At 39.1% G+C, this 14,347-nt stretch overlaps 1 protein-coding gene across 2 annotated transcripts in view; it reads left to right on the top strand.

Moving 5' to 3' along the window:
• The window catches only part of ror2 (receptor tyrosine kinase-like orphan receptor 2), a 65,229-nt gene that overhangs the window by 23,098 nt on the left and 27,784 nt on the right, over positions 1-14,347 (top strand). For both annotated transcript variants that reach the window (XM_042395267.1, XM_042395266.1), the window contains one exon: positions 3,620-3,691. In XM_042395267.1, the coding sequence (XP_042251201.1) occupies positions 3,620-3,691 (72 nt within the window). The remainder of the gene's footprint in view (positions 1-3,619; positions 3,692-14,347) is intronic.

Below are 14,347 nucleotides of genomic sequence, written 5' to 3'. Positions count from 1 at the left end.
TGTGCCAGAAGGCCCTCAGTCAAAACCCCAGTAGATGGAGCCGTGGCCTGGCCTCTCAGCTCTCAAAGGGCCCTTTCATGACGGAGGCAGCAGGCTGTTGGAATGCAGCAGCCAGCACTCATATTCAGACCTGGATGGAAAAGCATCCTATAGCCCTCAATCCCTCATTTTCCAAGGCTGTGGATACATGTAATCAATCACAGCCACTGCCTGATGTGACGCATGCACCCAGGCTTTAGGAAGCCCAACTCAGTTCTTGGTTGTCTTTGTTTTCTTCTAGTGTTCTGATGAAACATTTGTTAACTCTATGACAACATACTACTTCACTGTGTCGTGGGGTGCATGGTATATAGGTAAGCTGAATGGCATCTGGCAGTGGTTACACTACAAGACTTAAGCCCCACTAGTGGCTCCTAGAGGCTGTAGTGTTCATTACACTCCACAGTACAAGACTGACAGAGGAAACAAACATACTGATGATTTTGTATTCTAAGAGAGTTACCAATAGTGGTAGTTACATTGAGATCATGATCTCTTCAAGAGAGATTTGTCTTCATGAAAACTTTCAAACACACACTGGCACAAAATTGACACCCAATTGCATCCAATATTAAAGACAAACAAATAACAATTGCATTCAGAAGATCACTGTGTATGTTTTGAAATGGAATTAGAGATTATTTCAGTCTTTGAAATTAATTGTTTCAGATTTTAGAGTTAGTAGTCATATTAGTAGTAGTGTATAACTGTAGTAGTAGTGTAATAGCATGGTTGAATTAACCTGTTAAGGGCCCTGGTTCATGCATGAACTATAATGTGAATTATAATGTAGAGTGCCAGAGATAATATAATTTATAATCTGAGTAAAAGAGGACCCAAAATAGACCCTTAGGGAACACCTTTACCAACCTCAAAAACATTTTGGCACCATTACCTGCTACAGCTTTAGTTCCCCCTAGGGATGCACTGATTCGACTTTTTCAGTCCTGATACCGATACCTGGGCTTTAGGTATCAGCTGATACCAATGGCCGATCCGATACCAGTGTTTAATTAATAAGCTGTATGCCTCACTGTGTGGAAAAGACTGGGATCAAGGCAAAATAAGGCTTGACTTAAACGTTGCTTTCCTAATTTTGTAAAACGAAATGTAACAAATAAATACACAGATATGAATATAATGAATTGTTATTTATTAAAATAATGGTATCCAATGCCAGATCAGCCCATTGTCACCAATATCTGATCCAGCTATTTGAGTCAACATCAGACCGATATCAGTATCGGTATTGGTTCATCTCTAGTTCTCCCTCAGAGAGGGTTGGGATTTAGATTGCCCTGTGTTAAGAAAGTGCAGAGGCCTGCATTGGTGGGGATGTGTTGTTTCAAAGGTACCAGTGAGAAATCCAGGACGTCCAGTTGAAGTCACAGATTTATGCATTTAAAAGCTTATCAGACACCAAAGCAACACACAGCGTTTTATACTCACAGTCAGGATTTTATAATTGCAATAACTTTCCAAAACTAACTAACTTGCCTTAACTATACTTTATCTTTCATCATGACAATCACAAGGTAAACAGTAGAAATACTCTGTTCACGTTACAAAGTGATTGACCAGGAATGTGCACTTAGTTCAACTTTTTCAGGTTTAATTTTTTTGCCAAACAACCCTGCATTTGCACCCTGGCTGTGTCAACGTACTGTGCCCTTTCAAATGCATGAGAAGGCTTGGTTTCTCATCACACACGGCTAATCTCAGTCGGCCACATTAATGCGGCCACATCCATAACACCATTTGTTTGAAAAGTCATCTGGACCATAAAGGTTAATTATTTAAGTGACTTGTATCACCACCAATATGCATATGTTAGACTGTATGTCATGTGATGAGCTGTATAAAAACTAATGTTTACAAAACTACTTAAGGTGCTAACTCACCTTACTCACCTCAGCCTCAGCCACATGGGGAAGTGTCCCTAAGTAAAGCCTCATCTGTGAAAACAGCTCAAACAATGCCATCAGTTGGGGTTGGGTTCAATATTATTTTGTTGAATCTAAATCCATTTTTTTGCTCTCAAAATTTGTAGCATAACATTGTCATTTATCATTTGAAGTGTAAAAAGTAAAATGGTCAGCCTGGGCTAAAAATGAGAAGCCTGCTTACCTGAAGTTAGAGATTCTGTAATTCCACAGCATGGGCCCTGTACAAATTTATAGCAGAAGGCCTGCATTACAAACTGGAGGTGTACAGTTTGAAAGATGTGGGCATTTATCAGACCAGTCACCAGAGTATCTCTTTAATATCTAAGCCTAGGCAGCCTACCTGTATCACAAGCCAGTTAACTTAAGTTAAGGTGACAGCTGTTCTGACTGTTATTTCACGTTCTTTCAGGAACAAACAGATCACTCCCTGTTGTTTCCATTCAGTTTTTAGTTGGTGACTTCGGAAGTAGATTTATAACAGATGGGAGCAGTGGGCTGGGCAAGATCAAGGAAAAGATCAAACAATGAGTTAGTTTTGATGCTTGAGCTTCATCTTTGCAGTGTGGTCATCACTTCTCTGATGTTTAGAGAACAATGCAAGAAGGTCTTAAAGTTAGGGCTGGTCACATGTACATGCTCGATATCTTAGAGGACTATCCATGACATGTCTTGGTTAGATGGAAAGAACAAGAATGGTCTTAGAGGCAAGGCCAAGACCAAGTGAATAAAAATCCATCATCTGTATCTGATGCTGAAATAATCCATCCTCCTCATACTGAAGGAGACATATCTCCGTGTCTGCCTACATCAATGGCTGGATTACACACCAATCTACAGAGGAAAGTGTGGCCACTGAAAGGAATGCTGTATGGTTTAGTTCACTGAAGTCTTCGGCACCACCAATTTCCTCCGCCACCCACATCTGTCAAGCACATGGTCTGTATCACAGGGAAGACAGGAGCCAATGCCGGAGCCAATGCCAAGTCAAGTTGAGCTAATAACCGAGCCATACATTGTGTCCATTCACATGCGCCTGGTCCTGATTAGCTCCCAGGGAGAGCCAGACCCAATCACACTGAGCAGCCAGAGTATCCATTACACATATTCCTCATGAAAAACAAAAAGAATGTCTATTGTGTATATCAGAGCAAAAAGCCAGTTTGTCTCACAGCCGTACTGTCATTTAGACCTTCCAATGATTGTAATTTCACTCTTATTCCATTGTTATATTGTCAGGTGGATAGTATCCTCTAAAGGCAACAAAATGTCATCATAAAACCAATTACAAATGTTTCTGTTGCTGTATTTTGTCAGTAGGTGTTGTTTCTGTATTTTTCCCTGTCAGGGGAGAGGCCTAAATGTGTCAGCATGCTTCAAACAAACTAAGTATTGTTGTCTAAACTGTTTAAGGCATTCTTGGTGTTGTACTCACTGACTAATTGCTGTGTGAGGTGAGCCTGATTTTTCAGAAAGTTTCAAGAATTGTTGGATGTAGCCCCTTAAATCTGATTTTGGACATTCAGTGAGCTCAGGTGTTGCATCCTCTAGGGACCATTACCACTGAGATAGACTTGTCTTGTTTTCGTTCTTTTTTAGTTTTAACTCTTGTTTCCTCTCTATGGCTATTTCTGCAGCTGATCCCGGTCTGTTAGTGGATGCAGATGGTTTGGCTGAAGCTCAGAGTGGAGCCGCACCCACAGCTGAAGGTAAGACAAATACTCCTTAATTTTCAGTTTGTAAAAACAGTTAAAAAAAAAAAAAGATCTACCAACACCTCTACAGCTCACTAACGAACGTGTAGACATAATCTTGTTTAATTAATCCATACAAAAACAGAAATATAAAGATATTTGAGGGTGAGCTATGTGTTGGAACTATTTCTTGATGAACTGCATCTTGATGGCTGCTCACACTTTTGTGGAGTGTTATCATGATAGTGTGGTTGCCAGGTTTAGTACTGTTGTGCCTGTGCAGAGACCCACACTATAGCTGTTGATGCTTTACTGAAGTTTTGGGTGGATGGATAAAGTGTTCATCAAGAAATAGTTCCACCATGTAACAAACTACATTCATGTTTGTATATGGATCAAACAAGTAAGATCCAACGTGTTTATTGTTGAGCTTTAGAGGTGTAGGTGTATTTTTGAACTTTGAACAGGTTTGAACCTCACCTTTTTATATACATTGTCATTTATTCTGTTTTTTATTACACTGACGATGGCTTTTGGCTGAAACACGTCCATTTCTCTCCACAATAAAAAATAAGAAGATAGATCCAGGCTAGTTGTTTCCCCCTGCTTACCGTGTTTATGCTAAGCTAATTGCCACCCAGCTCCAGTTCCATACTTCCTACAAGTTACCAGGCATGTGTAATCGCCCCCCTCAATATATGATTTATGAGGTTATATATACATATGTATTTATAGCCTAACAAATTTCACTCTTGCATGTTGTTATTATTGTCTTACCTCGCTTGTAAGTTGCTTCAGATAAGCATCTGCCAAATGACAAAATGAAATGTAAATGTACCAATCTCCTGTGGGCAGTTCAGTGACATTTGTCTTCCTCTGGATGTTCTGTTAACTAAATTAAGTTTGCTGTAGGTGTCAGTCTATGTTGTGTTAATCCGTGGTGGCTGCTGCTCAGGGTAACCATAGGTGAAAATGTAAGGCACAGGCCAGGTGCAACTTCAGAAGTATACTGGCAGTCCTGTTTTACATTGAAAACATACTGATACATACCGACCATAACTCAGAGGAATAAAGTACAATGTGTTGAAAGTTTGTGCAGCATTTTCCCTATGAATAATGAACTGTTTTAGTGCATTATGAGAGTTTTTAAATTTGTATGAATGTGTATATGTATGTGTTGTCAGCAGAGACCAGTAATTGGTTCTTGCTTAGACTTGGATGAAAATGTTAAGTTGGAGTCGTCTGTTTTAGAGAAGCCTACATCATTATCAGCGTCTGTCTTGTCAGTGTCATCTTATTCCTTTGTACCATAGAACCTCAAAAACTAAAAAAACACATAAGTGAGCCACACTTTTGCACTGGGTGACATTTTCCTTCATAACCACGAACACACACACACTTTTGTTTGTATGTTCAGTTTATTTATACAGTTTATTTAGACTCAATCCCGCAAACACTATTCTGCTGCTGGAAAGAGCCCAAATGTGGAGCCATCCGCCACTAAAAAATAGTCCCCAGCAAATGCACCATTTCCTTCTGTTTTCAGAGTATGTTTAAAAAATAAATAAATAAAAAAAGCTAGTGCTCTATGAAATTACTGAGCCTTTATTAAAAATGAAATTATTATATAATATTTGTGATTTTTGTGAGTTTTTAAAGATTTATGTCTTCAGTAGGAACCAACAGACTCGGAGCTGAGAGACACAGAGTAGAGAAGTCAGATAGTATTGAGAGATTGTTTTTTTTACGTGGGATTTGTTGAAAATAACAATAATAATAACATAACATCATCTCCTCCTTTAAAAAATAATTTGCTTTATTACAACTCGGGCCATAGTTTTGTTGTTTTGTCCAGCATTTCTATTAGCTATGGTAACACTGTATTCACCAAGCTAATTGCTGAGATCTGGAAACTGAAATGTTGCTATAATGAAGTCTGATAAGCAGTCAAACAATTTTCAAACAAGTTTCAGTTGTTTCTGTTTTCAAGCTAACTCTCCTCCATTGATTCAGCCAGTCTGTCCTCCAGAAGTCAGAGTTGGTGAACTCATGGCAACAATCAGGCCTCTCTGCTGTATTAAAGAGTTCATTAATGATTAGAAACAGCTTGTTAATGGCTGTGCCTTCTGGTTTTTAAGCCCTGTCCTCTCAGCTTAGCTCTGTGTGCAGCATGGTGGGTGTTGAGTGCAGCCTCCTGGCCTGTGAGCATCAATCATGCTATAATTTAAGGGGAAGCTTCAACACTGTTGCAGAAAGGTCTGTTTAATAACAGGGTATGGAAATGGCATGGTACAACGTGAGGACTGTTTGCGTTGGCCGTTAGCTCTCCAGGGACCAAAGTCAGCAGTAATAGTTTTCATGAACATTTTAGAATCATTCTTTAGAACAAACAGGAAGCTCTGCAGAGATTTCTGTGTAATTATTCTTCCCTTATTTTAGGAGTAGCTTCAAAGCAAACTGTTTATATGTGTCACTGATTTAAGTAGTAAGTAAGTAAGTGTGGCAAGAGTGGTCACTATTTGTATTTCAGTCTGCATTCATGTGGAATAGATTATCATGTGAATGTACATTTTACATCATATATATATATCATTTATTGTATATATAATATATATGAATGGTGTATATCATATTATACAGTACATTTTCTTGAACTTAAATTGAGAAGACTTTGTAAACAAAATCACTAAATTAGTTTATTTATGGCTAATCCAGTTTTTTTTAGGCTTTTTCCAGAGCTTCTAGCTGCATCTCACAGTATTTATCAGTGAATTAAGTTTGCTTAGTTGTCTTGGAGATGCCTCAGTTGTTTGCATGTGACCTAAATAACATATAATATAAAAAACTAAATACATAGAAGAAAAATATCAAAATCTAATATTACCATAAAGAAGTCCTGCTCATTGATTTGTAGTATTGGCCACGATGGCCTAATACTCCTGCAGGTTTGATAGCTATCATGGCAAAATATATGACTGTTGACAAATTTCTTTCATCTCACAATTTTTCACCATATTTCATTTCATCATATCACCCAACCAAATCTGAGAGTCAATACTTGGTGTTATGATGCATTTTGGTTGCTACTGACAAAGTATTAAGGCTTGTTATCCATCCGCAATCATAAAATTGAAGTATGGCAACAGTAGATCAATGGTTGACAGCTGAAGAGAACAATTTGATATATTTTTGCCAAATACCTGTTTGATCTAAGAATATCTCTGCTCTGAAGCTAGGTTAGCTCTGACACCAACATTTTGGCTGTCATTTGCTGCATTTCCTGAGTAGTCATTTCTCAGATAAACAAGCTGGTGGTCTGAGTGGACCAGGTTTTGGATGCTTGCCAGATATCCAGCTTTGAGAAAAAGCTGCTTTTCATTACCTCCATCTCTTGGGGTTAGGACTAATCAATCAGGCACTTCAGCCTTGATATTTGAGACAGCCGTTCCTCCAGAAAAGTCCCATACTAGTCACAAAATAGTTTGGCTCCTGACCAAGACTGATGATGTCTGAATCTCCCTGTGGATTATTGAAAGTGAGCCCAGCGTACATGCTGGCATGCCTCCTTTACCACTGCTTCTCTATTGCATTAGATTCTGTGAGAGAATGGTGATTGAAATGAGAGTTGGAAGTGTTGATTCACAATAATACAGCCATAATTAGGCAGCAAGTCATAAATATAGACATATGATTCTAATCTGGACTGGACACTTTTTCACCTGATTGAAGATGTTTCTGTCTTTGTCTTGCAGTGTGTTATATCAGTGTTGTGTGTGTTACAGACTGTCATTATGTCAACACAGCTGGTGCCAGTGCTCACTAAAAACAATATTGTGCTGCACTCTTACATTACCTTTGACCATGGATGTATTAAGAGCAAGCAGGTAGCTCCGGGTCTGAAAAGTGAAGCCAATGCGGAAGTGACTTAAACCTGAATTCCCTCTAATGGCCAGCAGGGGGGTGACTCCACTGGCTCCAAAAAGAAGTCAGACTGTATGGAAGTCTATGAGAAAATTACCCTACTTCTCACTTGATTTATTACCTCAGTAAACACTTTCCTAATGAGTTTGTGGTCTCAATCGCTAGTTTCATGTCTTCTTCAATACAGTAAATTATGACCCCATTTAGTCTGTTACACTAGTAAAAATTAGAATTAGCATTAGCATTATCACAGTTAACCGTAGTCTGGAAATGCACTGTGCTAACCAAGCTAGCAGCAAGCGTTAGGGTCAGCTCCACCCTCTCGTCCAAATATGGTCACATCTCGCTCCAAAAATCCAAGATGGTGACGGTCAAGTGCAAACTCAAGGATTCAAAAGAGGAGTCCACAAACCAATGGATGACTTCACAATGCTACATCTGTTATTTTTTTTACAGTATATGATTAAGAGAGCTGGATACAGGGCTGCCACTCAGCCTTGATGCCAATTTGCCCCAGTGGTCACTCACAGTAGTGCAGGGAAAAAATCTGGAACAAAAGCTATATAACTATAATTATTCTTTGTATTATGAATTTTTCATTCATAATTCTTTACATCAAGGCTTCATACCATAAGTAATAAAGTGCCACAGCGCTCTTTTGTTGTTCCAGTACTATTTACAGTATATGAAAATATATTTATTCTGCCTTATTAGTACTTTAATGTCCATTTTTATGCCAATAACCTCGTACATTACATAATATTGGCCCTGAGAGTTATACTGTGGCCCTACAGTGATGTTTCCATTCAGTGCACAGCTCTATATTGTATGGTGGAAGTAATCCATGGAGTCCATAAATTACAATTTTATCGATTTTCATTAATCAGTTATTAAATGGGGTTGGTTTCCATCCTCTGACCACCTGTCTCACCCACAGCGGTAAAATCAGAGAAATACATGTACCTGTCATAAATACCTGTACTGTCTCAGGTGTTCACATGCCTAAAAATAGTAACAATATCCCAGTGCCACTTCAGAAATATCTGGATCTTGAGAGTTCAGGTTGAGGTCGAGGTTCATCCCACACAATGAGCCACATAATAGCCAGTGAGGCTAAAGGTTATTTTATGCTCTGTCAGAACTATTAAGATGTGTTGTTTCCAAACAACCACACATGAAGACAGAGTTATAAGTCGACTATCGATAACGCATGCTAGCAGGACCAAGTATGGCCTTTTCTACCTATGAGCATGGCAGCTGTTGGAAGGACATCAACTGTACGTCCTCAAAATCGAAAATCAAGCCCTCTTACTTAAAGTAATGTGCCACAGGCATCTATTATTGGTCTGCTAATATTGCCCCCACCTATACTGTATATAAGTAGCATCATTGTTCTTACATCAGTGCTTTAGTATCCATTTTTATATAAAAGACAAATATGGTATGTCAGGTAGCGCCAAGTTATACAGGGTTCCTGAATGTGACACTATATGAGTCTATTTTATTTGTATCACCAATTCAAAATGCCTATATAATCTGTACATAACACAGTCTCTCCCTACTCCCTCAGTTCGCATTGTTCTTGTGGTCATATTATCATGACATACCCTGAATCCAGAGCAGTGAGATGTTGATTGAATTCAGTGTTTGCTTTGAGTCCTTTAATCACAACTGTAAGAAACATTCAGGCTCTTTTGGATCTGCACGTCAACTGTTTCATCTATCCTTCCCTTCCCTGCCCTCATACACTCATTCCCCCTGCTGCAGTACATCCTTAAATGAAGGATGAAGATGTTATAATTATAGAGCTGCACAGTGACCTCACTGCCTCTTGTGTGGAGAGCTCTGCTGTGGCCAGGATGGGAAGCTGGGCACACATCTCTGGTTTCCATTGCGTAAACTCGAGAGTCTGGCTGCTGCCAGAGGACTTCTGAGTGTGTGTGTGTGTGTGTGTGTGTGTGTGCGTGCGTGCGAGTGTGTGTGTGTGTGTTTATCATTGTCTCTGCACCCCATATGTTTCTTTTTATTCCCTTATAGAGTAATCTGCATAGCTAATAGGGATCCCAGCAGAGAGTCGTGAGTACTGTAGAAAATCTCAAAACATTCCTGCGTCAGCTCTGCAGTGCTGAGGATCTATCAATGATCAGCACTGTCATTATGACTGACAGAAGACTACATTACAGTATTTTTTGCTTCATCATAGCATGTGATTCTGGAAAGTCAACATGGGAACTCTATCTAGTTTGGCTAATTGCAGGGTGTTTTCAAGTCTCAAATCTTCACAAGCAAGCTTCAGCTTTGCTCAGGGTTATGAATGACCTGCAGATGGCAGCTGATGCAGGGTCCCCTTCTCTCCTGACTCCCCTTGACCTGAGCACTGCAGTTGATACTGTGGATCACCCTATCCTCTTAGAGTGCCTCCACACCACCATTGGGCTGTCAGACTCTGCACTTAAGTGGGCTCAGTCCTACCTTTCCAGAAGGACTGAGTATGGTTTACTATGAGAGGATGCAGGTCTAGATCATTCCCTGTCACCTCTGGTGTTCCACAAGCATCAGTACTCGGCCCATCCTGTTTTACTGTTTTACTGCTATTACAGTATGATTATGCAGAGTTAGTCATTTGTTCTGTTGTCTATGGAAGAATCTAACTGTTAATTTGTTGAGGCAGTAAAATTATTTATATTTGTACCCTGTTTCTTCATTACACTTCATTACAAAATGTTAAAATAAACTATTACAGCAACAGAGGGTTCCCACACCAGGTCTTGAATCTCAGTCATGCCTCAGCTCCATTAGAAGCGCAGATCTACAGCTATTTATATATCATAACACAGAGGACCAGGAGTGGGAGTTGAATATGCGTTCTGTCTTTGTAAATGGACGGGGAAAGGTGGTGGTTGACGACGATGGTGGCCTGCCATTACTGGAAGTTTTTTCTTTATCAAGAACTTCCAGTGCCTCTTTCAGCAATGAGGGTAACTCTAGTTTGCCATTGTGAACAGCCAATGTGAATGGCAGAACACGGTGCAATTCTTCTTCTAGTTTGGACTCATACTGCTCTGCTAAACTCACTGTGCTCTTTAGTAGTCAGTATCCCCTGCTGTCCATAAGGTGCCTCTGCACCCCAGCTAGTTCAAACCCTCCCTCAGCATTTGGGCAAAAGCCAAATGTCAAATGCGAAATAGCAAATGCCTAATGGAAAATGGAAAAGATGAAATTTAGAATGGCAAATGCAAAATGGAAAATGGAAATGATCAAATTTAAAATGCTAAATGTCAAATGCCAAATGGTAAAGTTTTCTATTTAAACTTTTCATTTTGGTAATTCCATTTAGGCTTTTCCATTTCCCAATTTGAGTTTCATATTTGATTTTTCCCCTTTTGGAAAAGCTTTTTGGAAATGTCACTTTCTTCATTGTCACATTTTCAATATCATTTAAAATTTTAAATTTGCTTTTTCAATTTCCTCTTTCTTTTTAAGTTTAATTATGGCCTGATCATTCCTAGTAGTGTAGTAAAATAATCTCTTTTAATTTTCTATTAGGACTTCAATTGTAATTATGACCAAAAATATCCTCCATATAGAGATAACACCTTACTTTAACCCCCCCCCATATTTAGCCTTCATAAGAAGTATATAGATATTGAATAAATGGTTCATAACACACTATAATGTAGTTGCCACAGATATAAATGTTATTAATGTATTAGTCAACAACTACAACTTCTCCTGTGGACATCCATAAGTGTTTGCTGCTGTAAACAGAAAATGAATGACAATGTACTAAAACACAGTTGTAATAACATAAAATATGTCTTCATAGGAGAAGTTATAATTGTTGACAAATACTGTACATTAATAAACACTTAAATATGTCCTTATATCTGCTTATAACTACACTATAGTGTATTTATAAATGTTTATATACTGAATATAAATGCTAAATACTGTATTTTAATTTATAGCAGTTTTAAATTTGTATTTAACTGGACTGATCGTCTGTGTTTCTTGACCCGTTGAACTTTGATGTAGCAACTTCACAGTGTTGCCAGAGCTCAGCTATTTACTTGGTGAGGTCACTGATGTTATCACAACAAATAGAAGCAATGGCCAATGGCCCTCCATACAGGTGTCCTGACCAGCCACTATGAGTTGATAGTGCAGGGAAAAGGTTCATTTTCTGGGCAGACTGAATGGCTCTATGAGGTGATGAGGTCCCATTTTACTCATTGCTCCATTTAACTGCAATTTTGTTAAATATGTTGCTTTCTCTCTGTCTCACCTGCGATTATCATCAATTTAAATGGAAAAAATACCCTATTGCCAGTGTTTTGAGGATAACAAGAACCCTGTATCTGTCTGACTCCAAGGCTGTTTGAAGCAGAATTGTTTGAATCAACAGTTGGTCAGCAGCCAGCAACTTTTCGGGCCTCCAGAAAGAGGAAACAGAGCTGGAGTAATTTTCCAATTGGAGTATGAGTGGCTCACTGCCCACTCTCCAGTGGCCTGTGTACAATTTTGCCTTTGTCCTCGTTTACCTTTGTTTTTCCTTTCTTTCATTGTCTCTCTCTCTTGTTCTCTTTCCATTACCAAAGGCCTTTTATCCAGCTTAATTTCATCTGCTGTCAGCCACACTCACATCTTTCTCTCTTCTGACTGCAGAACTCAAGCTTGTGGTGTAATCAATTTTTGGAGGGAGCACTAATCTGGGGCCAACATCCTCATTGGTGTTGTTGACTTAACTAAGATTTAATGTTCACTTATGTGTATGTGTAGAATACTCATTGTTGCTCACATTCTTTAAGACCTCCCTCAGAGTTTGTTTTGCAATTGTTTATATTTACAGTCCAGCTACACATTCCTTGTTCTTAAGGCTCTGTGCTTTAGTACATTAAGTTTGAAATAAAATAATGGATACTTTATTAAAGTGCCAAGTCTCAGCTTTAATTTGAGTAGGTTTACATCAATATAGAAAGAACTGTGCGGGAGATATTCATAGATACTATATGCACTAACCCTACATTGTTACTATATGAAGTCAGTCCAATCTAAGCAGTTTTACTGTCTTTATCTAAAATTATACATAGTTTTCCCTTATTAGTTTATCAGAATGCAGATACAGTAAATTCAACAACAAACAAATAAGAAGAAAAAAAACAGCAGTTTCTTGGCTTCTGCAGCACTCAAAGAAACATCCTTTATCTTCAGCTTTTCCAAACCAGACAAAAGTGGTCACAAGGGAAAGACATTTTTCATCGATTTCACCATGAATGTCCACATGTCCTGCTCACCCAAAGATAAATGTGTGTTTGGGGTAGATGGGCCTTGGAGTCAGTTCTTGTTTATGTCTGTGCTCCAATGGAGAAAACAGAGAAAATAGAGGGATGAGAAATAGAATACAGAATGAAAAACATCTGAAGAGGGAATATCACTATGTGCTGTTTGATTCAGATTTTAGTGAGCTCACCGAATGTTGATACATCTGCATGTGAAGTTCAGGAGAAACTAGTGATGTCAGTGGCAGAGTTCCAACACTAATATTAATATGAATTTCTAAATCTAAATCTAAATATTTGGCACAACTGATACTGTAATAAACAGGACTCGGCAAACCCGAGCAGAGATACTGCCTGTAGGCAACACTGTCTGTCACAAAAGGATACCTTTGTGTCCATAAATGGACCTGGACACTTGTGGAAGATTTAATAAACAGTTCAATGGGCCACTTCTCACAGACTGCACCCAAAGAAGATACTCTTCCATGGAGGAGGGTATTTAACTTTTTCAATCTATGCCATTACTGTTTGACTCTGATCAAGACACAGCGCGCATCGAAACGTTAGTCGTTTGCACCTTAATAAATTGCTAAAGTGAATCATGTGCTCCACTTTCTTCTTTGGGTGCAGTCTGTGAGAAGTGGCCCATTGAACTGTTTGTTACAATTTGTCCTTTTCTGTGACCACCAACCTTTGCCTGTAGAGTGGCATAAGCGCAAGAGATTCCATCAAGTTGTGGAAGTTTGATTAAAGAGCAAACCCATTCCATGAAAAAACTCAAACCAACAACGTGTTAGTCTGTCTCTCAATAATTCCTTCCTTACTCTGTCTATTGCTCTCAGCTCCAAGCCTATTGATTCCTATTGAAGATATAAATATTTAAAAAGGCACAGATATCACAAATACATAGTTTCATTTTTATAAAAAGACTGGTCACTGTAGATTACTCAAAGAGGAGGGAACAGTGCATTTGTTGGGGACTACTTTCAGTGGTGGATGAATCCACATTTGGTGCTCTAGTGAGTATTTCTGGCAGCAGGATGGTGTTTATAGGATTGAGTGAAAATAAACTACAATGTGTGTGTGTTCCTGGTAATGAAGAAACATAAGGCAACTGAGGCTACAGAAGAACGATGTAACAGCTTCATTGACTTTTTCAGAGCCAAGGTCAACAACATCCACTCTCTGATGTCCAGCGCTTTGTCTCTGCCTCCTCCTGTCATTGACCCTCTGTCTGGGAGCTTGCTGTCTCTACTTTATTTTAAAGGCATCAGGCAGAGCCACATTGTGGAAATCCTCAGGAAGATGAAACCCTGTACTTGTGCCCTGGACCCCATTACCACAGCTCTGCTCAAATCATACATCCCCATCTGCCCCTCCTCAAGAAGCCCACCCTGGACCCAGAAGTTCTTGCCAGCTACAGACCTATCTACAACCTCCCTTTCTTGCCCAAGGTGGTGGGGAAGGTGGT

This window comes from Thunnus maccoyii, chromosome 19 (genome assembly GCF_910596095.1).
Source record: "Thunnus maccoyii chromosome 19, fThuMac1.1, whole genome shotgun sequence".
Taxonomy (NCBI): Eukaryota; Metazoa; Chordata; class Actinopteri; order Scombriformes; family Scombridae; genus Thunnus; species Thunnus maccoyii.
This window is presented reverse-complemented; position numbering and strand designations above follow the sequence as displayed.